This window comes from Podarcis liolepis (genome assembly GCF_965112155.1).
Source record: "Podarcis liolepis genome assembly, chromosome: 18".
Lineage (NCBI taxonomy): Eukaryota > Metazoa > Chordata > Lepidosauria > Squamata > Lacertidae > Podarcis > Podarcis liolepis.
In genome coordinates this window covers 9,137,488-9,162,129 of record NC_139572.1, presented here as the reverse complement: position 1 = coordinate 9,162,129, position 24,642 = coordinate 9,137,488, and the positions used below count along the sequence as shown (strand labels likewise).

Genomic DNA, 24,642 nt, shown 5'->3' with positions numbered 1-24,642 from the left:
AAATGTGTCGCTGTCATATCCCAAATGGCCCAAGAATGCTGCGTTCAGGACTAAGGTTATTTCTAAATAACGCCCAATGAATGATATGGAAGTTGGGTCTATTAAGATAGTAAAATAGCAGGAATACACAGATCTTTTTGCCCAGTAAGAATATAATCAATCAATCTTTACTGACATGCAGGGAGGACGGGAATATGTAAATTGACACATACAACTGGCAGGAGGTTTGCAGGAGGAGATGCTTTGAGATAAAACTTGACAGGCCTAGTAAGGTTAGAAAGTACCACTCAAGTCTTTTGCCCATGTAGTTTCATGGCTTTTCTCAGATCTTCTGCTACTTTCTCCAAACTCTCATGCCCACAGCTCTGATCTTGCCTAGAGGTTTCCCCCAGGCATCTGCTTGGCCTCTGGGCTTAATGGCACATGGGCCTGATCCAACAGGCTTGCTGGCCGTAGCCCTGTTCCGAGTCCCGTGACAACAGAGTGCAAAGCTCAGAGGAACGTTAGGCCAAGCAAACAGGAGACAAGTCTCCAAGAACTCTTGCATGAAACCGCCTACGAAGCCAAGCCCATTCCGAGGGTTGGGCAGACAGCATCCCGCGTAGTCAGACAAGCCAGAGGTCAGGGAATGCAAATGCTTGCAAAGCCAAGGATCCAGGCAGAGAGCAGGAAGGGCCAAGTTAGGCCTGGGAACCACAGGCATCCGATTGCTGAGGAGAGCTCTGTTTAAGAAGGCTGCAGCCAGTTGGTTCTCACCAGACCTTCTCCTCTGAGTCCATGAAAGCTGAGCAGCTGCAGGGGGAGTCACTCTGTCTCCTCCTCCTAGTCTTACCATTTAGCCCATTAACATTCCACAAAATGATTTTAAGATCCATGCAGATTCAATGGTTAGCGTCTTTATTTCAAACAAACAAACAAAATTTATATAATGCTTTGCATCTTCCCTTTATGCGTTCCCTCCCACTTATTTTTCCCCACCCCTTTTTATTTTCTGCCTTTCCTTTCAAAGTCTTCCCTTAATACCTCCCCCCTTCCCTTATATCCTTCCTTTATAGGCTTATCACCTAAGACAACAATTCAACAATATAATACAGAATTATACATAAAAAGGAAATAGAACAATGCAGGACCATTAGCAAGCTCTGGAGGGAGGAAACTCAGTTTCCTTCTTATTGTAATTTCTTTGACCCCCAGAAGGTCTCGCTGTCTCTTTTCTCAGTTCTTTCTTTAGCTGTCCCTTCTTGCTCGCTTGCTTTCCTCCTTTCCTCCCTCCTCCTTTGGGCGTGGGCAGCGTGAGCTAGCAGTTTTTCTACGCCATATTGCCCTTTCTTTTCAAGCCACCTTCCAGGATCGTTCCCCTCTCAGTCCTGTCTTCTCTTTCTCCTCCACCACCGCAGACGCTGTCGTTCTCTCGCACTTCTCCTTCGCCATCCACCCTTTGCCCGCTGTCTTCTCCATTCTGCTCCGCAATCTCAAAAGGTGTCGGGCTCTAGGACTGGGGCTGGCCGTGTGGGACGCCGGCGTAGGGCCACGAGAGTTTGGGTTTCTCGCCCCGCTTGCCTCCGCGCTCTGATCTTTTATTCCTCCTCTCCAGTTTGGACCACAAGGATTAAGACCTGTGCAAGGACAACAAAAAGGAAATGTCCCTTAGGACTCTGGCGCCTCCAGGTGCTACTTCCCCTGCCACCACTGGCGGAGGAAGGTGGGGTGTGTGGGGGGGTATCGCCCCGAGTGTCATCCCAGGGGGGTGGCAAAATCCCCCTGGGCGGATCAGTGCAAGCCTCCCAACTCCTCCTCATCTTGGTTCAGGGTGGACACAGCTGCGATGCTGCCGCATCCAGCGCCTGAGCCACGTGCAGAGTGGCCTCCTTTCCCCCTGCACCCCACTGCTGCCTCTTGTATTGGGTTGCTCTGGTGGCACTGGTGGTGCTGGCGGCAGCGCTCTTCTGAAGATCTTGCGAATCCGGGAGATGATGGAACCCAAGCAAGTGGGGGTCTTCGGAGGCCTCTCTTCCTCACAGTCCTGTGAGAAAAGTAAACAATTCACCTCCAGACTCTGGGAAAATGCCGCAATCATTAATCAATCAAACAAACAAACAATTGATTGATTAAATCCGTACGCCGTCCTTCATCTGAAGCTGTCAGGGCGGCTTACAGCATAAAAATACAAAATAAAAACACAACATATGTATTAAAAAGAAAACCGAACTCATAAGCCAACCTCCCAATCCACAAGCATGTTGAAAAGGCCATGCGTTGTCCAATTAGCCCAAGGCTGGTTCTAGAGCAGAACTTTCCATGTTGGTGACACACTTTGGAGACATGCCTCATTTCGCAACACAGGGATTCAGTTCAACTAGCCGTTTTCCAGCCCTGGGAGGAGCACACAGTTTGGGAAGCTCTGTTCTAGAGAAACGTCTTTGCTTGGCACCCAAAGATACATAATGAAGGTGCCAGATGAGCCTCCCTGGAGAGAGCATTCCACAAGTGGGGAGCCACCACAGAAAAGGCCCCTTCTTGTGTTGCTGCCCTCCAGACCGTTTGTGAAGGAGAAGGGCCTGTGTGGTGGCAGGCTGTCATAATCCCTCCTTTTCTTTTTTGGGGCAAGGCGTTATATGAAAGGGTTGTAGTCAGGAGGGAACACTCCTCTCCCAAGTTCTCATGTGGTCAGCCTTGGAGAGATCTGAACGAGACACAAAACCAAGAACAAGAGGGTGGGGGGAAGGTATCGGAGGCAGGAAACCCCCAGAGAGAACCGGCTTTGCGAAGTGCCAACATGGTTCTATTATCGCCAAACCCACTTTGCAATTAATAACTTCATTTGGCAGGAGGCACCTGGAAACGCATTCAAAAGAGATATCTTACAAAACAAACACCAAACCAAAAGCAACCCAGGAGAATTATCTCCACCCCCATCGTTCTGAGATCCAGCGCTGAGGGCCTTCTGGCGGTTCCCCACTGCGATAAGTGAAGTTACAGGGAACCAGGCAGAGGGCCTTCTCGGTAGTGGCACCCGCCCAGTGGAATGCCCTCCCGCCAGATGTCAAAGAAATAAACAACTATCTGACTTTTAGAAGACATGTGAAGACAGCCCTGTTCAGGGAAGCTTTTCATATGTCATGAATGAATGTATGTTTCGTCTGACCTCGATTACGCTTTCCTCCAGGTGTTCTCCAGGTGGGGGGCACGGCAAATCAAGGGCCTCCCCGTCCTCCTCTGGGGGGCTCTCTGGTACTTCCTGTGGTTCTTCCTTCTTGATAGCCACTTCAGAGGCTGCCTGCCAGCAGAGACAGGACCCCAGAGGTGGTGGCATTGGTGGTGGGGAGAGGGGGGAAAGAGAGCAGCCCAGAATGAGACAGGAACCCACATTGAGTCGCTAGCCAGGGAAGCCCTACAGCCCTCGTGCCATGGGGGGCTGGTCCATCAGGACAAGTAGGGCAGCAAGCATACCCTTAGCAGCCCCCTGCCTGCCTGCCTGCCTGCCTGCCCCCTTGCTCACGACCAGTCCAGAAGGTGGCCTGACCGGCCAGCCGGCTTCCTCCTCCTCCTCCTCCTCCTCCTCCTCCTCCTCCTCCTCCTCCCCAGCCTCAGGGTTCTCCAGCTCAGCAGGGCTTCCCTCCTGCTCTGTCTGCTACGTACCTCATTGAGGGAGTCCCAAAGGGAATCCAGGGAGGACAGGGAGGAAACACTAGAAAATGGTGACATACTTGGAACCTGCAAGGAAAAGATGCAAAAAACGAGCAATTAAAAAACGCAACCAAACGTTAAAACTCAAGGCACCCATAACTGAAACAACAGTCTCATCCTACGATTGATATGACCCCCCCCCCATCTGCCTATCACCGCTTAGGCCACGGCCACCTACCCAGTTGGGACTGAGGAGATCCAGCCGTCTTGCGGTCTCCTCCTCGCCTTTTCCTTCATCGTCCTTTTCATGGAAATTGTCATCCTCGCTGGCTGACTGCTGGCAGAGACAAGACCCCAGAGGTTGTGGTGGGGATTAAGGAGAAAGAGAGCAGCCCAAAATGAGACAGGCAGGAACCCAGAAGGCAGACTCTCCTGCCCACGTTGAGTCGCTAGCCAGGGAAGCCCTACAGCCCTGGCGCCATGGGGGCTGGTCCATCAGGACGAGTGGGGCAGCAAGCAGAGCACATTCACTCTCAAGGCACCCATAACTGAAACAACAGTCTCATCCTACGATTGATATGCCCCCCTCCCCTTCTGCCAATCACCACTTAGGCCACGGCCACCTACCCAGTCAGGGCTGAGGAGATCCAGCCGTCTTGCGGTCTCCTCCTTGCCTTTTCCTTCGTCCTCCTTGACATTGAGAATGTCCTCCTCGGTGGCTGACTGCTAGCAGAGACAGGACCCCAGAGTTGACGGTGGGGAGAGAGGAGAAAGAGAGCATCCCAAAATGAGAGAGGAACCCAGAAGGGAAACTCTCTTGCCTACATTGAGTCGCTAGCCAGGGAAGCCCTACAGCCCTGGCGCCATGGGGGGCTGGTCCATCAGGAGGAGTGGGGCAGCAAGCATGGTCTGCCCTTAGCAGCCCCCTGCCTGTTTGCCCCCTTGCTCTCAACCGTCCAGAAGGTGGCCTGGCCGGTCAGCCAGCCAGCATCCTCCTCTTCCTCCTCTTCCTCCTCCTCCCCAGCCTCAGGGTTGCCCATGTGCAGCTCAGCAGGGCTTCCCTCCTGCTCTGTCTGCTACGTACCTCATTGAGGGAGTCCCAAAGGGAATCCAGGGAGGACAGGGAGGAAACACTAGAAAATGGTGACATACTTGGAACCTGCAAGGAAAAGATGCAAAAAACGAGCAATTAAAAAACGCAGCCAAACGTTAAAACTCAAGGCACCCATAACTGAAACAACAGTCTCATCCTACGATTGATATGCCCCCCTCCCCTTCTGCCAATCACCACTTAGGCCACGGCCACCTACCCAGTCAGGGCTGAGGAGATCCAGCCGTCTTGCGGTCTCCTCCTTGCCTTTTCCTTCGTCCTCCTTGACATTGAGAATGTCCTCCTCGGTGGCTGACTGCTAGCAGAGACAGGACCCCAGAGTTGACAGTGGGGAGAGAGGAGAAAGAGAGCAGCCCAGAATGAGACAGGCAGGAACCCAGAAGGCAAACTCTCCTGCCCACGTTGAGTCGCTAGCCAGGGAAGCCCTACAGCCCTGGCGCCATGGGGGGCTGGCCCATCAGGACAAGTGGGGCAGCAAGCACAGCACATTCACTCTCAAGGCACCCATAATTAAAACAACAGAACAGCGGCATAGCCAGCCGCTCGGGTGCCCGGTTCAACACGGGGGTCCTGTGGGCGGGGGGCGCTGCCTTGAGCCTATCCTCTGCCTCCCCCCCCCCAGCTGTAGGGCGGCTGAGGGAGAGGCAGGGGGCAGACACAAGCCCCACGCTGCCGTTTCAGGCAGCACCCAGCCTGCAGGGGCCCAAGCCACCAAGTCACCCCCAGGAGAGATGCGTGGATCAGGCACTCTGCAGCCCCCCCCCCCCCGGTAAGTGCCAGCCCCCGCGGTGCGGCGCCCAGTGCCAGCCGCGTTTTTTGACTCAACTAAAAGGTTTGGTGAGCCCAATTTTTATTTTAAACACGGCTTTATGTCCTTTTGCCACCCCCCTCAGTGATGACACCTGGGGCGGACCCCAACCCCCCACCCTCCTTTCTCTGCAACTGCAACAGAAGAAAAGGACTCAAAACTCCCTTAGCAGTTTCCTGCTGGTCCCCTCACCATTTCCCCAGACATCAGTCTTCAGACTTTGCTTTTTCGGTGCCTAATAACAGTTTTTTCTGATTCACTTGCAGAGAAACCACCAAAAGGCTGTTGGACTCAACTGTAAAGTGAGGCTGGGATTCTGAGCCGATGTCACAGCCAGGTTCCGATCAGTCCATTTCCTCCAAGGGGGGGGGGAACCTGTTTCCCCTGAGGGTGACCGCTGAACACACCACCCAAGGGAAAAAGAAGGAGAAAAGCAGAGAAACCTTTTAATTCTTTAGCAAGAAAGAATGAGTGCCAGGAGTTTTCTTTTCCCTGCACTCCTCCATTGCCACACCTTTTCATTACTATTATTATGCTAGATTTAATGAACACTCATATCAGAGTGCTCTGTAAATTGGTGGCCATAGTCTTTATATACTAACCTTTTATGCTCTTCCACATCTGTTTAATGCTCCCAAACCCTTCTTTTAGCGTCTTTTAGACTTTTATATATACTTTGTGTTAAATACTTTTTCGCTTTCCGAAACGTTTTACAGACTGAAAATGATTGTACCCCACTCTACTGATGCTGGTCTACTACTGTAATAAAGATTTGATTGATTGATTGAAATGAAGTATCCTATAGAAATGCAATGACTGGACACTAATGTAATGTATTCCCCTCCCCCCAAATTCATACTTGTCAGAGCTGCTTCCAGGTCCCAGCTCACAGAGGATCACGCTAGCCAGATCAAGCTCCGTCTGAGTCTCCGCCTCCTGTACACCAACTTAATACCCTAGCCTTACTCCACCTCTTCCGTCTTTCCTTCCTCCTCTGGGTCCCTCTGCCCCCCGCGGTCTCTTCCTTTCTGGACTCTTCTGACGCTGACCCCCCGGACTCTTCTCCCTCCTTGCGGCGGGCTTTAGGACCTGGCTCCCTATCCGGGCTGCTTACTGTGCCGCCTTCCTGTGCATTTGAACTTGGCGCGCGCGCCCAGCCTTCAACCTTCCTCTTGACCGTTTCCTCGCTCCCCGATGGAGGTGTGGCCAATCCTGACTCATGCCCTCCTGCTTGCGGCGAGCCGCCTGATCCCGATACCTGGGACCCCTCCCCCCTACTGCGCTCTGGTGGGGAAGCTGGTCCCGATTTCCAACTGCTGCTCTCTGAGTCCCCTCTGGTCCCTTCTTCCTGGGGTGTCCCCCTAGGCGCCCCCCTTGCTCTGACCACTGGCGCCCCTTTCTGTGAATCTTCCAATTCACTGGAAAGACTCAGAGATCTCGGGCCGCTGTCATCGCTCATATTTCCTTCGGATTCCTCCCCCTCGCTCTCTGTTTCCTCCCTTTCCTGTGCCTCTGCTCCTGAACCCCTGTCAATTACTATTATTATGCTAGATTTAATGAACACTCATATCAGAGTGCTCTGTAAATTGGTGGCCATAGTCTTTATATACTAACCTTTTATGCTCTTCCACATCTGTTTAATGCTCCCAAACCCTTCTTTTAGCGTCTTTTAGACTTTTATATATACTTTGTGTTAAATACTTTTTCGCTTTCCGAAACGTTTTACAGACTGAAAATGATTGTACCCCACTCTACTGATGCTGGTCTACTACTGTAATAAAGATTTGATTGATTGATTGATTGATTGAAATGAAGTATCCTATAGAAATGCAATGACTGGACACTAATGTAATGTATTCCCCTCCCCCCAAATTCATACTTTATTACTTATTAATATTAGTAAGAATAATGAAATAAGTCAAGCCAGAGGCTGCTCCCAGCTTAAATTTATATAGCACCCTTCATTGGAATGCTACAAGTTGAATCGTAATAAGAATGAGAGTTTCCACCAATTTGAAGTGATGAAAGTTTAAGTAGGATGCAATCTTGACTAATTAATATAAATGCTTTGTCAGTGGCTGATCTGTCAATTATTTTTATTTGCCCTTTTGATCTTGGCTTTGCTCTATAATGGGGACCTGAATGGGAGGAACCTGAGTTGGAGGAGGAGGACCTGAATGGGAGGAACCTGAGTTGGAGGAGGAGGACCTGAATGGGAGGAACCTGAGTTGGAGGAGGAGGACCTGAATGGGAGGAACCTGTGTTGGAGGAGGAGGACCTGAATGGGAGGAACCTGAGTTGGAGGAGGAGAACCTGAATGGGAGGAACCTGAGTTGGAGGAGGAGGACCTGAATGGGAGGAACCTGAGTTGGAGGAGGAGGACCTGAATGGGAGGAACCTGAGTTGGACGAGGAGGACCTGAATGGGAGGAACCTGAGTTGGAGGAGGAGGCCTCTCCCTATTCCTTCCTGACTGAGCATAAGATGCCTCCTCTGAAAAGGTTTGGCAGGCAGGGAATACAACTTATCTGGCATCGTCTCATTGCTTTCCTCCAATGCTAAACTTGTTGCTTGCTCACTCGTAATCTGGTGATCCACTCAACATCAGTGCACAACATGTCACATCCAGGCCAGTGTAATAAAACCCATTGCACTCCAGTCAAGGCTTGGCTAAGGTCAGTTGCTACTTTTTGGAACAGAGAGCAGAGGTTACACAATACAGAAATTAAACCAACAGACTACGGAAGATGTCTTAAATGAATTTCTCAGTTTATTGATATACAAAGCTTAGGAGAACGAAATGACGTGAAGTGTACTTATGAATGATACAGCATACATGTAGAAAATGGAGAAAATTCAATAAATAGAAATGACATAACTAGAAACTATTGTTGAATATCAGAATTGATATGGTTAATAGGTAGTTAGGACAAAGGAAGCACACTCAAAGACCTAACTTGTGAGATAAATATAACTTCTCAAAGCAAAAAATGATTAAATGATAAAACTTTACAAACTAAGGGCAGTAGACCAGGACTCATTGTAGTCCTTGGTAAAGCAAGGTAGCAAAACATTTCCTCCCATCTTACGGTTCATGTCAACAGGACTACACAAAACCTGGGCTAAGAATGAACACAATCTCTTTCACAGATGAAGAATGAGCAACATGGATGAGCAAGTGTGTTTCCTTTAGGCACTTCTGGGCATCGGGAACATGGAATATTTTAAGAATCAACCGTTCCCTTAATTTCTGGTTGTCAGGTGCTCCTTTGTGTTCAGATCAGGCCTCAGCACAATAATGTAGCACTTGGGAAGGAAGATGCAGCCCAGAAGCCCAGCACTGGAGGCCAACATAGAGAAGATCTGCACGGCCACCATGTACTTGCCCTTGGTGCTCAGGTAGGTGGGCACAAAAGACACCCAAACACTGCAGAAGACCAGCATGCTGAAGGTGATCAGCTTGGCTTCGTTGAAGGAGCCAGGCAGCTTCCTGGCTAGGAAAGCCACCGTGAAGCAGGTGGCAGCCAAGAAGCCCAGGTAGCCGAGGGCAATGTAGAACATGGCCACAGACCCTTCGTTGCATTGCAGGATGATCTCTTCCACCTGGGAGTGCATGTCGGGCTCTGGGAATGGGGGAGAAGAGCCCAGCCAGATGGTGCAGATGAGAACTTGCCCCCCCGGAACAGGAGATGACAATGGAGTTGGCCAGACTCTTGCCCAGCCATCTCCTCACCCTGTTCCTGGGCTTTGTGGCCAGGAAGGCCAGCACCACCGTGATGGTCTTTGCCAAGACAGAAGAAACAGCAACTGAGAAGATGATGCTGAAGGCCGTTTGTCGGAGAAGGCAGGTCTCTTTCCTTGGGCGCCCGATGAAGAGGAAGGAGGACAGAAAGGAAAGCAGGAGGGAGACGAGTAGGATGTAGGAGAGGTCCCGGTTGTTGGCTTTGACTATGGGAGTTTCCTTGTATTTAATGAAGATTCCCAACACAATGCCTACTGTTAAGGACAAGAAGAGGGCAATGGAAGCTAAAACCATTCCCAAATGTTCTCCATAAGTCAGGAAAATGGTAATCTTGGGGACACATTGATCTCTGTCCTTGTTTGAATGGTGATCTTCTGAGCATTTGGTGCAATGTTCTGCATCTGGGGAAGAGAAAAAGAGTGGCTGCAGCATCACTTACATCCCTAATGATCTGTGCTCTGTTAAGTTTTGAAAAACTATGTGGTGGACATCAGGAAATAAGACTGTTAAAAGCAGTATGGAGAGGCAAAAAACCTGTTTGTTTCTAAAAAAAAAGTTTACTCTGCTATTATTTCAAGAAGGTAGAGGTAGTGAAGAAGGTTTTTCTCATTGTATTTCTCAACTGGATTGTTTGGATCGTGCCTTATCCTGAAGAAACTCCTCTTTGTCTGGACCTTTGAAAATGCAAACAGTTTTCTGTTGTTTCCATACAATGTTAAAAATTTGCTAGTTTTCATAATCTGTCCATTATTTCTGATAAATGTCAACATTATTTCCTTTTTGGTGTGACTTGGTATAAAAAATCAAAAAGGAATGTTTGTGGGAATTCCTCTCATAGCTGCCCACTTTGAACCCCAGAGATTTCTTCCTTATGGCCATTCCTAACAACTCACTGCCTGGTTGTAATAAAGGTGATTAATACTAAGGAAGTTGAGGAAGGATTCCCATTCCCCTATGTCTGCAGAATTCTCACAAAAAGTGTGTGAGACTGAATTTCTGCCCTGTGTTTACTCTCTCCAGGAATTTCTTCCCCCTTGGAATCACCCACCTTCCCGAGTGGAGAAGGTCCCTTCTGCACACTGAGCACAAGCATAGCAGCAAATGGGCTTTCCTTCTAGGACCACCTTGGCATATCCAGGTCGACATCTTTCTGTACACCTGGAACGAGGTACGGCCTAACCAGAAAGACAAGAAGGTGCAACAAAGAGGAACAGTTAGGAGTATTTGTGTGCGCAGAAGCCAGGCTAGCATTCTAGCAGCTTTGTTATTCTTTATCAAGTATTTATTAATATGTATTTATCTATTTATTTGTCCTATTTCCTAAAATCCATGCACCACTTGATTAGGGAAATAACTGTTGCTAATCTCCCTTTGCTGAGCATGTGGCCGCACACCAGATGGTGGTGGTGGTTCCAGTCCTACTTGGATGGTCATTCCCAGACGGTGTTACTTTTCAGCGCTGGGAACCTTGAATGTGGGGTTCCGCAGGGCTCAGTCCTGTCCCCCACATTGTTTAACATCTACATGAAATCGCTGGGTGGGGTTATCTGTAGGTTTGGAATACGTTGTCAGAATTATGCTGATGACACTCAGCTCTATTTCTCCTTCACATCTGCAGGTGAGGCAGTGGAAGTGCTGGACCAGTGTCTTGCCCCGGCAATGGACTGGATGAGAGCCAACCAACTGAAGCTCAATCCAGATAAGACTGGGGCACTGTTAGTGGGTGGTTCCCTAGACCAGATGGGTGGGAGATCGCCTGCTCTTGATGGGGTTACGCTTCCCCTGAAGGAGCAGGCTCATAGCTTGGGGGTACTCCTGGGCCCTTGACTGTCGCTCGAGGCTCAGGAGGCCTCAGTGGCCTGGAGTGCCTTCCATCAGCTTCGGCTGGTGGCCCAGCTATGCCCCTATATAGGTAAAGGTAAAGGGACCCCTGACCATTAGGTCCAGTCGTGACCGACTCTGGGGTTGCGGCACTCGTCTCGCTTTATTGGCCGAGGGAGCCGGCGTTTGTCCGCAGACAGCTTCCGGGTCATGTGGCCAGCATGACTAAGCCGCTTCTGGCGAACCAGAGCAGCGCACGGAAACGCCATCTACCTTCCCGCCGTAGCGGTACCTCTTTATCTACCTGCACTTTGTGCTTTCGAACTGCTAGGTTGGTAGGAGCAGGGACCGAGCAACGGGAGCTCACCCCGTCGCAGGGATTCGAACCGCCGACCTTCTGATTGGCAAGTCCTAAGGCTCTGTGGTTTAACCTAGGAAACAAAGAATACAAACGAATACAAACAAAACAAAAAATACAAACATTTCTACTGACTACACAAAGAAAGAAACAGGAAAAAAGAAAAGAAAAAGAAAAGAAAACAGAACAGAACATATTACACCTATCCTGGTCCGACTGCACTGCCTATCAATTCATTTCTGGCCCCGATTCAAAGTGCTGTTTTTGACCTATAAAGCCTTAAATGGCTCAGGACCACAATACCTCAAGGACCGCTTCTTTCCATACGAACCTACCTGGACCATAAAATCAGCTTCTTAGGCTCTATATCCTTTGCTGCCTCCCTGAGAGGTCCTGAGGGTGGGGACACAAAAATGGACCTTCTCTGCAGTGGCTCCCCGTCTGTGGAATGCTCTCCCCAGTGAAGTTCACCTGGCACCTTCATTATGCACAGTTAGGTGCCAAGCAAAAACGTTCCTTTTTAACCAGGCCTTTGGTTGATTTGAAGGACATCTTATGCCCTTTTAAAATGTGAGTTTTTTTGGGTGGGTGTGTTATTGGGTTGTTGTCTTAGACCTCCAGGTATACAGATATAGGGATATTGACCAATATATTTTAGGTCTTTAGACCTCCGGGTATATAGATTCAACAAACAAATAAACAGTCAGCTCTCTCAGGACCTTTATTTATTAAATTTATATAGCACCTTTTATTAGAATGCTGCAGGTTGAATTGCTGTAAGACTGAGAGTTTGGTAAGCTTTCCACTAGTTTTGAGTCATGAAAGCTGAAGCAGGATGCGATCTTGGCTAATTAATATAAATGCTTTATCAGTGGCTGTTCTGTGAATTATTTTTAGTTGCCCATCTGATCTTGGTTTTGCTCTATAAATGGGGGCCTGAATGGTTCAAACCTGAGTTGGAGGAGAAGGCCTCTTCCTTTTCCTTCCTGACTGAGCATAAGGTTTGGCAGGCAGGGAATACAACTATTTGGCATCGCCTCATTGCTTCCCTCCAATGCTGAACTCGTTGCTGGCTCACTCTTCATCTGGTGATCCCCTCAACATCAGTGCACAACGTGTCAGATCCAGGCCAAATCAATAGAATTCGTTTTACTCCAGTCAAGGCTATGCTAAAGGTCAGCGGCTACTCTTTGGAACAGGGAGCAGAACTTACACAATACAGAAATTAAATCAACAGACTATGGAAGATAACTTAAATTAATTTCTCAGTTTATTGATATACAAAACTTGGGAGACCGAAATGAGATGAAGTGCACTTGTAAATGACACAGCATACAAAAGATTTCTACCCATCTTACTGTTCATGTCAACAGGACTTCCTAAAATCTAGGCTAAGAATGAACACAATCTCTTTCAGAGATGGAGAATAAGCAACATAGATGAGTAGCTGTATTTCCTTTAGGCACTTCTGGACATCGGGAACATGGAATATTTTAAGAATCAGATGTCCCCTTAATTTCTGGTTGTCAGGTGCTCCTTTGTGTTCAGATCAGGCCTCAGCACAATAATGTAGCACTTGGGAAGGAAGATGCAGCCCAGAAGCCCAGCACTGGAGGCCAACATAGAGAAGATCTGCACGGCCACCATGTGCTTGCCCTTGGTGCTCAGGTAGGTGGGCACAAAAGACACCCAAACACTGCAGAAGACCAGCATGCTGAAGGTGATCAGCTTGGCTTCGTTGAAGGAGCCGGGCAGCTTCCTGGCTAGGAAAGCCACAGTGAAGCAGGTGGCAGCCAAGAAGCCCAGGTAGCCGAGGGCAACGTAGAACATGGCCACAGACCCTTCGTTGCATTGCAGGATGATCTCTTCCACCTGGGAGTGCATGTCGGGCTCTGGGAATGGGGGAGAAGAGCCCAGCCAGATGGTGCAGATGAGAACTTGCCCCCCAGAACAGGAGATGACAATGGAGTTGGCCAGACTCTTGCCCAGCCATCTCCTCACCCTGTTCCCGGGCTTTGTGGCAAGGAAGGCCAGCACCACCGTGATGGTCTTTGCCAAGACAGAAGAAACAGCAACTGAGAAGATGATGCTGAAGGTCGTTTGTCGGAGAAGGCAGGTCTCTTTCCTTGGGCGCCCGATGAAGAGGAAGGAGGACAAAAAGGAAAGCAGGAGGGAGGCGAGCAGGATGTAGGAGAGGTCCCGGTTGTTGGCTTTGACAATGGGAGTTTCCTTGTATTTAATGAAGATTCCTAACACAATGCCTGCTGTTAAGGACAAGAAGAGGGCAATGGAAGCTAACACCATTCCCAAATATTCTTCATAAGCCAGGAAGATGATAATCTTGGGGACACATTGATCTCTGTCCTTGTTTGAATGGTGATCTTCTGAGCATTTGGTGCAATGTTCTGCATCTGGGGAAGAGAAAAAGAGTGGCTGCAGCATCACTTACATCCCTAATGATCTGTGCTCTATTTACATTGTGATCTAGGATCAACTGAGAGGCAGTGACCACTCCACTTCTGTTAACTGCATTGTTTGGATCCTGCCTATTCCTCTTTGTCTGAACCTTTAAAATGCAGACATTGCTTCCATTCATTGTTCATAGCAGTGAGATCAGAACGGTCCATAGATTATATTGTAATAATTTTCACATGAAGTATTTATTTTTATTGTGCTTTTGCTGTTAGTAATTTGCTGCTTTTCATCGTCTATCCATTATTTTTGATAAGTGTCAACATTATTTCCTTTTTGTGTGGCTTGGTCTACAAAATCAAAAAGGATTGCTTTGCGGGCATTCCTCTCACAGCTGCCCAGTTTGCACCCCAGATATTTCTTCCTTATGGTCATTCCTATCAACTCACTTCCTGGATGTAATAAAGGTGATTAATACTAAGGAAGTCAAGGAAGGATTCCCATTCCCCTATGTCTGCAGAATTCTCACAAAAAGTGTGTGAGACTGAATTTCTGTCCTGTGTTTACTCTCTCCAGGAATTTCTTCCCCCTTGGAATCACCCACCTTCCCGAGTGGAGAAGGTCCCTTCTGCACACTGAGCACAAGCATAGCAGCAAATGGGCTTTTCTTCCAGAACCACCTTGGCATATCCAGGTCGACATCTTTCTGTACACCTGGAACGAGGTACGGCCTAACCAGAAAGACAAGAAGGTGCAACCAAGAGGAACAGTTAGGAGTATTTGTGTGTATGTAATTCACTCAACGCGATCTCTATAGCATGGTGGTGATCCCTGACAACTGGTCTTGCCAGCTCAGGATGATGGGAGCTGTAGTCCAAAGACAGCTGGGGACCCAAGTTTGGGAAACCCTGATCTACCCCAAGATTTGCAGTTGTGGCCCCCAATGAATCATTCAGGAAATCATCACAGCTCTACATCAATCACATAGAGGTTGGGGAGGGGTCTGTCTGGCAGGGAATCCTGAGAGATCCCAGTTGCCGTTTCCAGCAGCCAAGATCCCCAGTTGCCTGCCATCTCCCATTCCCTTAATGCGGTCAGTTCTCTTTAGCTGCAGAACATGATCTCTGGAATGCAGCCTTGACCCCTCATCAGGGTCCTTTCAACCCCCCGCTGACCATTGGGGTGACCAGAATATCTTGTGCTTTATATTTAGTTCAGTACAGCTGAGGTTTGAGCCACAGAACTCTGTTTCCTCTTCTCCATTTACCTGTTTCCCTTCTTAATAAAACTTCAAAGCAAATTACAATGGGTCTGACATGTGATTCCCCCAAATTTCAGGATTCAAATAATCTCTCACACGGTTCATTCTTGTCTTTGTGTGTGTCAGAGAGAGAGAAAGAAAGCGCTTTGCTGTTCAATGCCCAACTGAAAGGAGAGTTGGGGTTTTTTTGGGTTTTTTGCCAAATTGCTTTAATTGATTTTCCAAATTTTACCACATCAACCACAAATTAAGACAAATTTAATAGAAGTGAGATTACTCACAAATTAAAAAATATATACAATAAATCAGTAATTATCATTTGTAAAATAAATTAGTTTTCATCCTTCTGCATGTATGAAAGGTCCATATCCTTTATTTGAGCATCCCAAATTCCCCTACTATCTCAGCTGCTGTAGAAAGAAGGCGTGCTGGTTCCAGCTGTTACTGGACAGTCAACCTGACATGGTCATTTTGCAGTGGTTGTTCAAGGAAGAGCACAATCAGGATATCCTAGCCCCCTCCCCCAATTATTCCCCCTACCTTGTTGAATTTCTTGGGCCACTCAATGGCTTCTGGGTTAATGGTGAACTTTATGCCAGCAGACGTCTCTCTCCTTATATTCCCAATTTTCACAAGGGCACGAGACTTATTGGGAGCCATCACCCAGTTCATAATATCAAAGTCCGCTGGTAGCTCCCAGTTCTCATTCAAGCACAGCCTGCCTCTGGAAGTATTCAGACATCGGATGTCTCTTAAGAAAGGGTGAAGCTGGAATGACAGGGGAAAACATCAGCACTGAGAAACTGGGAAGCTACAACAGGCAATTAATCAAGCCAAAATGGGAAAAACACCTATGGCCAGGTGGGCTATCAGCAAAGTACTATAAGAAATTACAAGATTATTTGGCACAACCACTAAAAGATTTAAGATACTTACATTACGATGATTCTGAAAAAAGATACAGATCTATTATCAGTCAAAAATTATAGGCTGATTTCTCTGTTAAATAATGACTATAAGCTGTTTGCAGACCTATTGGCAAACAACATGAAAGTGCTATTAATGGATTTACCGGTAATTCATCAGGACCAGGCTGATTTTTTAGCAGGCCGCCAGATGAAGGATAATATAAGGAATATAATTGATATAATAGAATATCTGGAGGTTAGAAATGATAAGCAAGCAGTGTTGATTGTTATAGACGCAAAGAAGGCCTTTGACCATGTTTCATGGACTTCTACGAAGAAGACTATAGAGATGATGAAATTCAGAGAGTCATTACAGTGGTACCTCAGGTTAAGAACTTAATTCGTTCTGGAGGTCCGTTCTTAACCTGACACTGTTCTTAACCTGAGGTACTATTTTAGCTAATGTGGCCTTCCGCTGCCGCCGCGCGATTTCTGTTCTCATCCTGAAGCAAAGTTCTTAACCCGAGGTACTATTTCTGGGTTGCCAGAGTCTGTAACCTGAAGCGTCTGTAACCTGAAGTATCTGTAACCCGAGGTACCACTGTACTTAGAGGAATTGACTCAATTTATTGTGACTAACAGGCTATGATGATACTAAATAATGTAATAACAGAAAAATTCAAAATAATGAAAGGGACAAGAGAGGGATATCCCCAGTCACCATTATTATTTTAGTTTTAGAGACCCTGGTCAGAAGTAGAAGATCAGATGAAGAAATAAAAGGGATAACAGTAGGTTAAAGGTAAAGGTAAATGGACCCCTGACCATTAGGTCCAGTCGTGGCCGACTCTGGGGTTGTGGCACTCATCTCGCTTTGCTTTTTCTATTCTCATTTTGTATTTTTATTCTTCAAACCACCCTGTGATCTTCAGATGATAGTTGATATATAAACAGAATAATACTAATATTATCACTACAGACCCTCCAAAGGTCAAAATGGCACCCAGTTGAGAGGTGCTGGAGCTGAGTTCCAGCGGGTTCCCCCTGAAGAAAGCCCTGGGTATAAATAGCAAAAGAATCGTTATGGGATGGGACATCCCTATTTTCATTGGAGACATGTTGGAAGGTAAGCTACTATTAGTAATAGTAACTATGATAGTTTACAGGTTTATCCACAGTCAAGATCAGCATCTGTGTGGACTGCAGTTTGCAAAAAGGGGGAAGGAAATACCTGCCACGGCTGTAGCCTTTGGGGTCCCCATTGCTCTCCTTCCTCCACCATCAGCCTCCTCTGGGATCTCGATGAAAGCGAAGCATGCAAGGCCTGAGCCATAGCTTGAACATTGATGTAAGTGCTATAGCTATCTAGAGACAGGATTGTCTCACATACCCTTTGGGACACCATCTCCATTTCCTCCTCCTCTTTGCATCTTATCCTGCCTTTCACGGACAACAGATGCTTTGAATATGAACACTGATAAGCTTCATCCAAAAAATCTCCAAGAAGATTGGACTGCGATTTATATTTCTCACCTTTGCTGCTCCTTATTCCAGTCTGAATTTCAAAGGACAGAGAACCATGGAGGTGCTGGAATATATTTGGAGGGAAGTAAAAGCCAATTCTGATTTCTAGCAAAGCTGTTGTGATCCAGACTTTCGCCCCTATTTCCTTCTCATAAATATTGTTTATTGCCATGAGTATTATGATAACATGTGCATTGGTTATATAGGAAACAAATACCCCAACTTGTCTCCATAGGAAAAATGGTTCCCCAGGTGTTATAAATTCATCAAAATAACTTTCTGGTACTCTTTTTGATAAAGCAATGCAGATCCCTTTGCTGAGCATCAGAGGTTTCACAGCGCTCACAAATCTTTCTCCACCTTCATTGTCTGTAGTGAAGAGGCCAATCCACGTCCATCCAAAATGCAGGAGCAATTCAACAATCCCCTGGTACTGACTTTCCTCTTTGGGACTCATCCAGTAGACAAAAGGGAACAGGGTTTTACCTTCGGGAACCTGGGCAGTGAAGCCATGACTGATCTAGCAAGGAAAGCAAAAGATCAGCAATTTATTTTACTTTCAGCATAACAGATATTTAATTATCTGAAATGACTGACATCTAAATCTCTGCTGGCTGAGGCTGATGGGAGTTTTAGTCTGAAACATCTGGAGGTGACAAGTTGGTGAAGGCTCAGTTTTGAAAAAGGGATGTAGGATCCATAGCTCAGGATTTTCCCATTTTTTAAAATATCCCTACTTGACCCCTCCAAAGAGAAAATAGGATCTTATGCAGTTGAAATCCTCTGTCCCTCCATGCTCTCCCACTACTTACCTGTGGGATTTTGTAGATGCCTGACAAGACTGAAATCACTTTTGAGATAACAGTATTGCCTCTTTCAAGTACAGCCAGCAGGGGATTCTGTTCTCCACAGTGATAATTGGGAATATTGCATCCATTGCCTGCAAGCAGCTCTAGCATGGCGTCCGAAGTCATCCCTGCATCAAAATAGTTCTCATAGATGTTGTAGCCCAGAGTAATGTTGGGTTAGAGTCTGAGATCCTGGTTGATCTCTTGGATGGTGAGCAGAAAAGACAGCATGTACCAGGAGAACCTAGTTGACTCCCTGCAATAAATGAATCCTTTAAAAAGAGTGAAACTGATATTCATATTAATGGGAGGAAGGAAACATTATATGATCCACAAATATTAGTATTTTATTTATTTATTTATTTATTTATTTATTTATTTATTCATTCATTCATTCATTCATTCATCCACCCACCCACCCACCCACCCACCCATCCATCCTTTGTATTACTATCAAACCTTTTCCTGTCTAGCATAGAACAAAAATTTGGAGACCGCTGCTCCATGACAGGAGCTTTGATGCAAACAGCACACAGAGCTGTTCAACAGTGGAACAGACTTCCTCCGAAGGTGACCATGTGTCATGGATGCTTCAGGTGAGATTCCTCCAGGTCCCCTCCATCTCTACAACTCTATGGTTCTTTTCTACTGTGGTTCTATGAGTAGGAAATGAAGGCGGCCCTCAAAATTTGAGATTTACTGGGAAGCTGCTCCATAGGCTGCTTTTGCTGCAGTGGTCTTTGGCGCCTTCCAAGGGGCTAGACTCCAGGTAGATAAGAGACAATTTTATTGAAAGAGGGGAAGCACCAAATACCTCAGTCCCCTTTTAGTTACAAATGAGGCCTGTTGGCTTTCAGGTTTGAGTGTGTGGTAAAATTTATAATTTTGCCCATATTTTGGATCACTGACTCCACCAATGAGGACACCCCCTGGTCTGTATTATTTTACATAATCATTTTATTTGAAGCATATCATTCCTGTTCTTCACCCATAAAAATCCAACCATTTTCAGGAGTTTCTTAAGACGCTTCTATTTTTTTAAAAATAATGACAGAAAGGGGAAAGTGCTGGGATTGGAGGAGGAAACCTTTAATGTAGCTGAGACAGATTTCTCCATGATGGGCTGTAGGTCTCCCGTTGCATTGTGTAAAGAGAACTGTGATAAGGTTGTTCACAAATGATCCCAATAGAATAAACATAAAATAATCTTAGCAGCTTGGGAATTGCTTGAGTTTCATGCCACCCTCTGGCTTAGGAAGAAACCTCAAACACCTCAATACTTTGAAATGAGGCCAGTTGTGTGTGGTCAAAAAAGGATTAATTACTTTTCACATTTTAGAGATCTAAGTCCACTTACAAGGAACTCCCCTGACATATTATTTTATTTCTCCTTTCAATTAAATCACATCTTTCCTGCTCTTCAGCTACCAAAGGTCCCCAAGAGGCTCTTAAAATTCTATTTGCAAAACTGTAGCATTCCTTAATGACAGTTTATGAATTGTCCAAATGGAATAATATTGAATGAAACCTTTGATCCTTGGAAATTGCCTGAGTTTCATGGCATCCTGCAGGTGGGGAAATTCAGTGCATCCTTTTGAACCCTGACCAGATTCACTGGCATTCACTGCTGAGATTGGAGGAAGAAACCTTTAATGTAGCCCATAGTGGGCTGTAGGTCTCCTGTGGTCTTGTGTCAAGAGAACTGTATTAAGGTTGTTCACAAATGATCCAAATAGAATAAACATAAAATAATTTTGGCATCTTGGAAATTACCTATGGCTTCCAAGTGAAGAAATATCAAACATCTCACTATTTAGAAATTAGGCCAGTTGTGTATGTGAAAAAAGGAATAATTCCTTTTCGCATTTTAGAGACCTGACTCCACGAACAAAGTCTCCTGATTGATATTATTTCATTCATCATTTCAATTAAAGTACATCATTTCTGCTCTTCAGCCACCAAACGTCACCCAGAGGATCTTAAAATTCCATTTGTAAAACTGTAACATTCCTTAACGACAGTTTCTGAATTGTCAAAATGGAATAATATTGAATAAAACCTTTGAGCCTTGGATATTGCCTGAGTTTCATGGCATCCTGCAGGTGGGAAAATTCAGTGCATCCTTTTGAACCCTGACCAGATTCACTGGCATCCTTGCATTCTATTAAAAGCAACACAGACGCATAGGAACAGGATGGTTTTACTTAGGAAGACAGAGGGAAGAAGGAAATAAGAGAGGTTTTTTACTGGACCCCCCCCCAGCTCCCATCACCCCCAGCCAGCAAGACCAATGGTCAGGGCAGGGCAGTCCTGCAACATCAGCCCTTGGCTCCCCAGCCCTGAGATAGGGGCTCTTTCCTATTTCAACCATTACAAGGACTGGAGGACCGTGAAACCCATCCGCATTTGATTTTACATACACTTCATTCCTGGCGAAGGGTGTCTGAGTAAAGTTGTATGGAGTTGTCTCAATAAGGCGTATTGGAGAGATGATCCCACTGATGAGGAAGTGTCCCGGCCGGTAGTAATTGCGAGCATCCGTTTCATCCCTGACTAGATTCAAGGGGCATTTCGCCTTGTGGTTCCCACAGACTCCAAAGGGCATCATGAGCAGCAGAAGCAGGGATCTCATTCTGGCTCTGCCTCCTCCTCCTCCTCTTACCTGCCAAGGAGGCATAGCAGAAGAACCCAAAGACTCTTGCAAGGCCAGACTGCCTGGGCTTTCCCAATCTGGGTGGTTTTCAACTCTACCTTCGGAGCTAGGAAGCGCAAGGCAGGCACACCCCTCTTTCGCCAGCTCTGCATCTTGACTCAGTCTGTCTCCAACACAGGAAATATTCTCTGCACCAACTTTTTCTTTCCCAGTCACAGTTCAGTTAATATGGCCATGCTGTTGTTGCTTTCCGAGGCTCATGCAATTTCCAGAAATATCTCCTGAGCTTTCAGAAGATGAGATCACTATAATTTCGACTATTCTAAGTGGAATAAGTTTCAGCACAATAACTTTCTGGAGTCTTGAATGGCTCAAGCGGCAGGTGCAGAACTGGAGAGAAACATGTTGGACAGAAGTCAAGGGGTGTGCTTGGAAGTTGGAAGTTTGGCCTGAACTTTGCTCACAAGCACCAAAGAAGGAGCTGGATCCAACCATGGACTCTCCTTCCTTGGAGGTTTTGAAGCAGAGGTTGGATGGCCATCTGTTGGGATTCTTCAGCTGAGATTCCTGCATTGCAGGGGGCTGGACTAGAGGACCTTGGGGTCCCTTTCCAAGTCTCCCATTCTATGATTCATTGGAGGTTTTTAAGAAGAGGTGGGAGAGTCAGGGATGGACAACAGCCAGATGAAGGAGTCCCAGCCTTGTATCCCAGGCATCCTAAGCCCTTTTAAAATGTGGGGGTTTGGGGGGGCATTATTGGCTTGTTGTTTTTATTTTGATTATATATGTTGTGGTTTTATATTTTGAACCGCCTTGAGACCTCCAGGGGTAGGGCGATATATAGATTCAGTACATCAATAAATAAAGGAATAAATATGAATAAATAAAAATCAATCAAGGGAGAATGCTGAGAAATGCCATCCTCAGTACTGTCAACGGGATACATGGTGGTGGGATCTTGTTTCTTGGAGGCTGCTAGAGACAGAGACTGGTGGAGCCTGCGATGGGGAGGGATTTCTCAAGCCCACCCTCCGGCCGCTTTGGGTGGGTCTGGGCTGCTTGATTCCTGCCGCTCTCTTCTGGTTCTCCCCCTAAAGGGAAGTAGCGCCTTGGGGGCTTCGAAGCAACTACAAGTGAATTTCCACCCCATCTTTGAAAGGCTTCTCCAACAGAGGGAAGCTCTCTGGATTTGGTGGAGGGGAGAAATGTTGCTCTGAACTTTCGACTCTCCCTTCCCCTTCGACATGTTCTGCGGAAGGTGAGTTTCTGTTGCACATGGAGCCAACTTGCTCCTCGTCTTTGAGCAGAAACTTCTCTACTCATAAACAAATTGTCTGTGCACAAGCCAGGCTAGTATTCTAGCAGCTTTATTATTCTTTATCAATTTATTTATTCTTATTTATTTATCCACTTCTTTAATCTGATTCATAACATCCAGCAGCACTTGACTAGGCCAATAACCCCTAAAGCACTTTATTTTAAGATAAGCAGGACATTCAGAAAAAAGTTTACAAAGTTACTTCAGAACATTAAAAAAGTGAAAATAACAAAACGGACTGAAATTGTATCAGCTTCCTAAGAATCTGGGTGGATGCTATATTTATTAAATTTATTTTTTTAAAAAAAATATATTATTAAGTTTCCATAGATATTCCAAAACACTTAATTTTATAATGAATGATTTTAGAGTGTTGTTTGTGCTGTACTTTTGTACTGTTTATTGTTGTTAGCCACCCTGAGCCCGGCTTCGGCTGGGGAGGGCGGGATCTAAATAAAATTTATTATTATTATTATTATTATTATTATTATTATTATTATTATTATTATCTACCTACCAGAGTTTTTTAAAAAACAACTAAATACAGAATGCTTCTCGACTCCCCACCCCTCTTGATGTTTGTTTTATTACTCCTTTTTATCACCTGTTTTAAAAAACATGTTTATATTATCTAAGCCCCGAAGTCGTATATCAGTAATCCTCTGCTTATATTTCAAATCCTGCCTTTGACTTCATGTCTGGATGTTACTATGACAGATAATATAACAATGGTCTCCATTCTTCCTTGAACAATTCTTCCTTATGTCCTCTTAGTTTAGCAGGGAATTTCTCCCTTTCCGCATCTTCCACCAGCTTCATCAGCCATTCCTCCTTGGTGGGGAATTCTCCTTCTTTCCACTTCCGTCTGTATAAAGTCCTGGCTCTTGTGGTTGCATTCAGAAAACCTAACGAACCACCGGCCAGATTCTCATCTCCCTTTCCTGAGGAATGTTCTGGAGTAAGCGGCCGCAGACCAGATCCAGGCGCTTTGGAAAGAAACTGGTTTTCTGGCTCCGTTTCAAGTGGGGTTTCGGCCATGGGACAAAGAAGCAGCCCAGCAGGCTGGGAAGTGCTGGGACTGCGCCGTCCTTTGGGCCGAGTCCTGTTCTCCAGGCCGGACTGCTGACTGCGGAGTCACTCTGGCCTGGGACTGGGCCGCCATCTTGTCTCTGCCTTCTCTGTCAGGTTTCAGTCAGAGTCCGTCTGCCTCAGTTGTGAGCAGTGTGGAATCTCCGTCAAACTGTTGGGAACCATGTTGTTTAGGAAGAAGTTCATTTTAACTCAGTAAAGTCAATTAAAAACTCTGCATTAGTAGTTTACGCTGCGCGTCAGTTTAGGTCTGACGTCGTTTCCAGACGGTATTAGTTGGGGAACGCTTTTCAGCTCCGGGAGCCTTGAATGTGGGGTTTACAGGGCTCAATCCTATCCACAGGGCACTGGCTCCCGGTGGAGTACAGGATAATAATAGTAGTAGTAGTAATAATAATAATAATAATAATTTATACCCCGCCCATCTGGCTGGGCTTCCCCAGCCACTCTGGGCAGCTTCCAAAAAAATCTTAAAATACTGTAATACATCAAACATTAAAAGCTTCCCTAAACAGGGCTGCCTTCAGATGTCTTCTAAAAATCTGGTAGTTGAATAATAATAATATGTAGGATAAGGTTAAGATGCTGGTTTAACCTTTAAAGCCCTATAGGGCCCAGGTCCCTCGTATCTATGGGGCCGCCTCTCCTGGTATGTCCCATGGAGGACCTTATGGTCTTCAAACAAAAACATCTTGGAGGTCCCGGGCCACAGGGAGGTTAGGCTGGCCTCAACCAGAGCCAGGGCTTTTTCGGCTGTGGCCCCGATCTGGTGGAACGCTCTGTCCCAAGAGACCAGGGCCCTGCGGGACTTGACATCTTTCCGCAGGGCCTGCAAGACGGAGCTGTTCAGCCAGGGCACAGTCGGACCCCCTCCTTTGGTCATCCCCGCAGAACTGTAGCCCAATGGTTGCCATTAATTTGATTTTGAATTGATTTTAGAATGAATTGATTTTAGAATTCTGTGTTACTTTTATTGTTAGCCACTCTTAGCCCGGCTTCGGCTGGGGAGGGTGGGATATAAATAAAATTTTCTTTTTCTCCTTCTTCTTCTTCTTCTTCTTCTTCTTCTTCTTCTTCTTCTTCTCCCCCACATTGTTTAACATCTACATGAAACCACTGGGTGCGGTTATCCGGAGGTTTGGAGTATGTTATCAGAATTATGC

General features: G+C 46.3%; 2 protein-coding genes, 1 long non-coding RNA gene and 1 pseudogene across 10 annotated transcripts in view; 1 reads left to right on the top strand and 3 right to left on the bottom strand.

Annotated features, from left to right (window-relative positions):
* Window positions 1–1,728: 1,728 nt before the first annotated feature.
* Window positions 1,729–24,642, bottom strand: part of LOC310697399 (uncharacterized protein) — a 164,697-nt gene continuing 141,783 nt past the window's right edge. For all 7 annotated transcript variants that reach the window (XM_083484020.1, XM_083484021.1, XM_083484022.1 and 4 more), the window contains 6 exons: window positions 4,938–5,033; window positions 4,712–4,786; window positions 4,255–4,350; window positions 3,640–3,714; window positions 3,146–3,277; window positions 1,729–2,023 (listed from right to left, as the gene is read on the bottom strand). In XM_083484020.1, coding sequence (XP_083340146.1) covers window positions 1,796–2,023; window positions 3,146–3,277; window positions 3,640–3,714; window positions 4,255–4,350; window positions 4,712–4,786; window positions 4,938–5,033 — 702 coding nt within the window. In that variant the 3' untranslated portion in view covers window positions 1,729–1,795. The remainder of the gene's footprint in view (window positions 2,024–3,145; window positions 3,278–3,639; window positions 3,715–4,254; window positions 4,351–4,711; window positions 4,787–4,937; window positions 5,034–24,642) is intronic.
* Window positions 7,075–18,390, bottom strand: LOC310697579 (vomeronasal type-2 receptor 26-like). The gene is made up of 5 exons (XM_083484306.1): window positions 17,279–18,390; window positions 15,680–15,907; window positions 14,483–14,609; window positions 12,676–13,877; window positions 7,075–7,389 (listed from the first exon to the last, which is right to left on the bottom strand). The coding sequence occupies exons 1-4, from the start codon at window positions 18,026–18,028 to the stop codon at window positions 12,979–12,981; spliced, it is 2,004 nt and encodes a 667-aa protein (XP_083340432.1). The 5' UTR covers window positions 18,029–18,390; the 3' UTR covers window positions 7,075–7,389; window positions 12,676–12,978.
* LOC310697449 (vomeronasal type-2 receptor 26-like) lies at window positions 7,385–10,238 on the bottom strand (annotated as a pseudogene). Its single transcript, XR_014530138.1, has 2 exons — window positions 7,980–10,238; window positions 7,385–7,699 (listed from the first exon to the last, which is right to left on the bottom strand). The product of XR_014530138.1 is annotated as a vomeronasal type-2 receptor 26-like (transcript).
* Window positions 15,986–24,642, top strand: part of LOC310697602 — a 37,395-nt gene continuing 28,738 nt past the window's right edge. Inside the window, exons 1-2 of the long non-coding RNA XR_014521088.1 lie at window positions 15,986–16,000; window positions 16,789–16,849. This is a non-coding gene — a long non-coding RNA (uncharacterized lncRNA). The remainder of the gene's footprint in view (window positions 16,001–16,788; window positions 16,850–24,642) is intronic.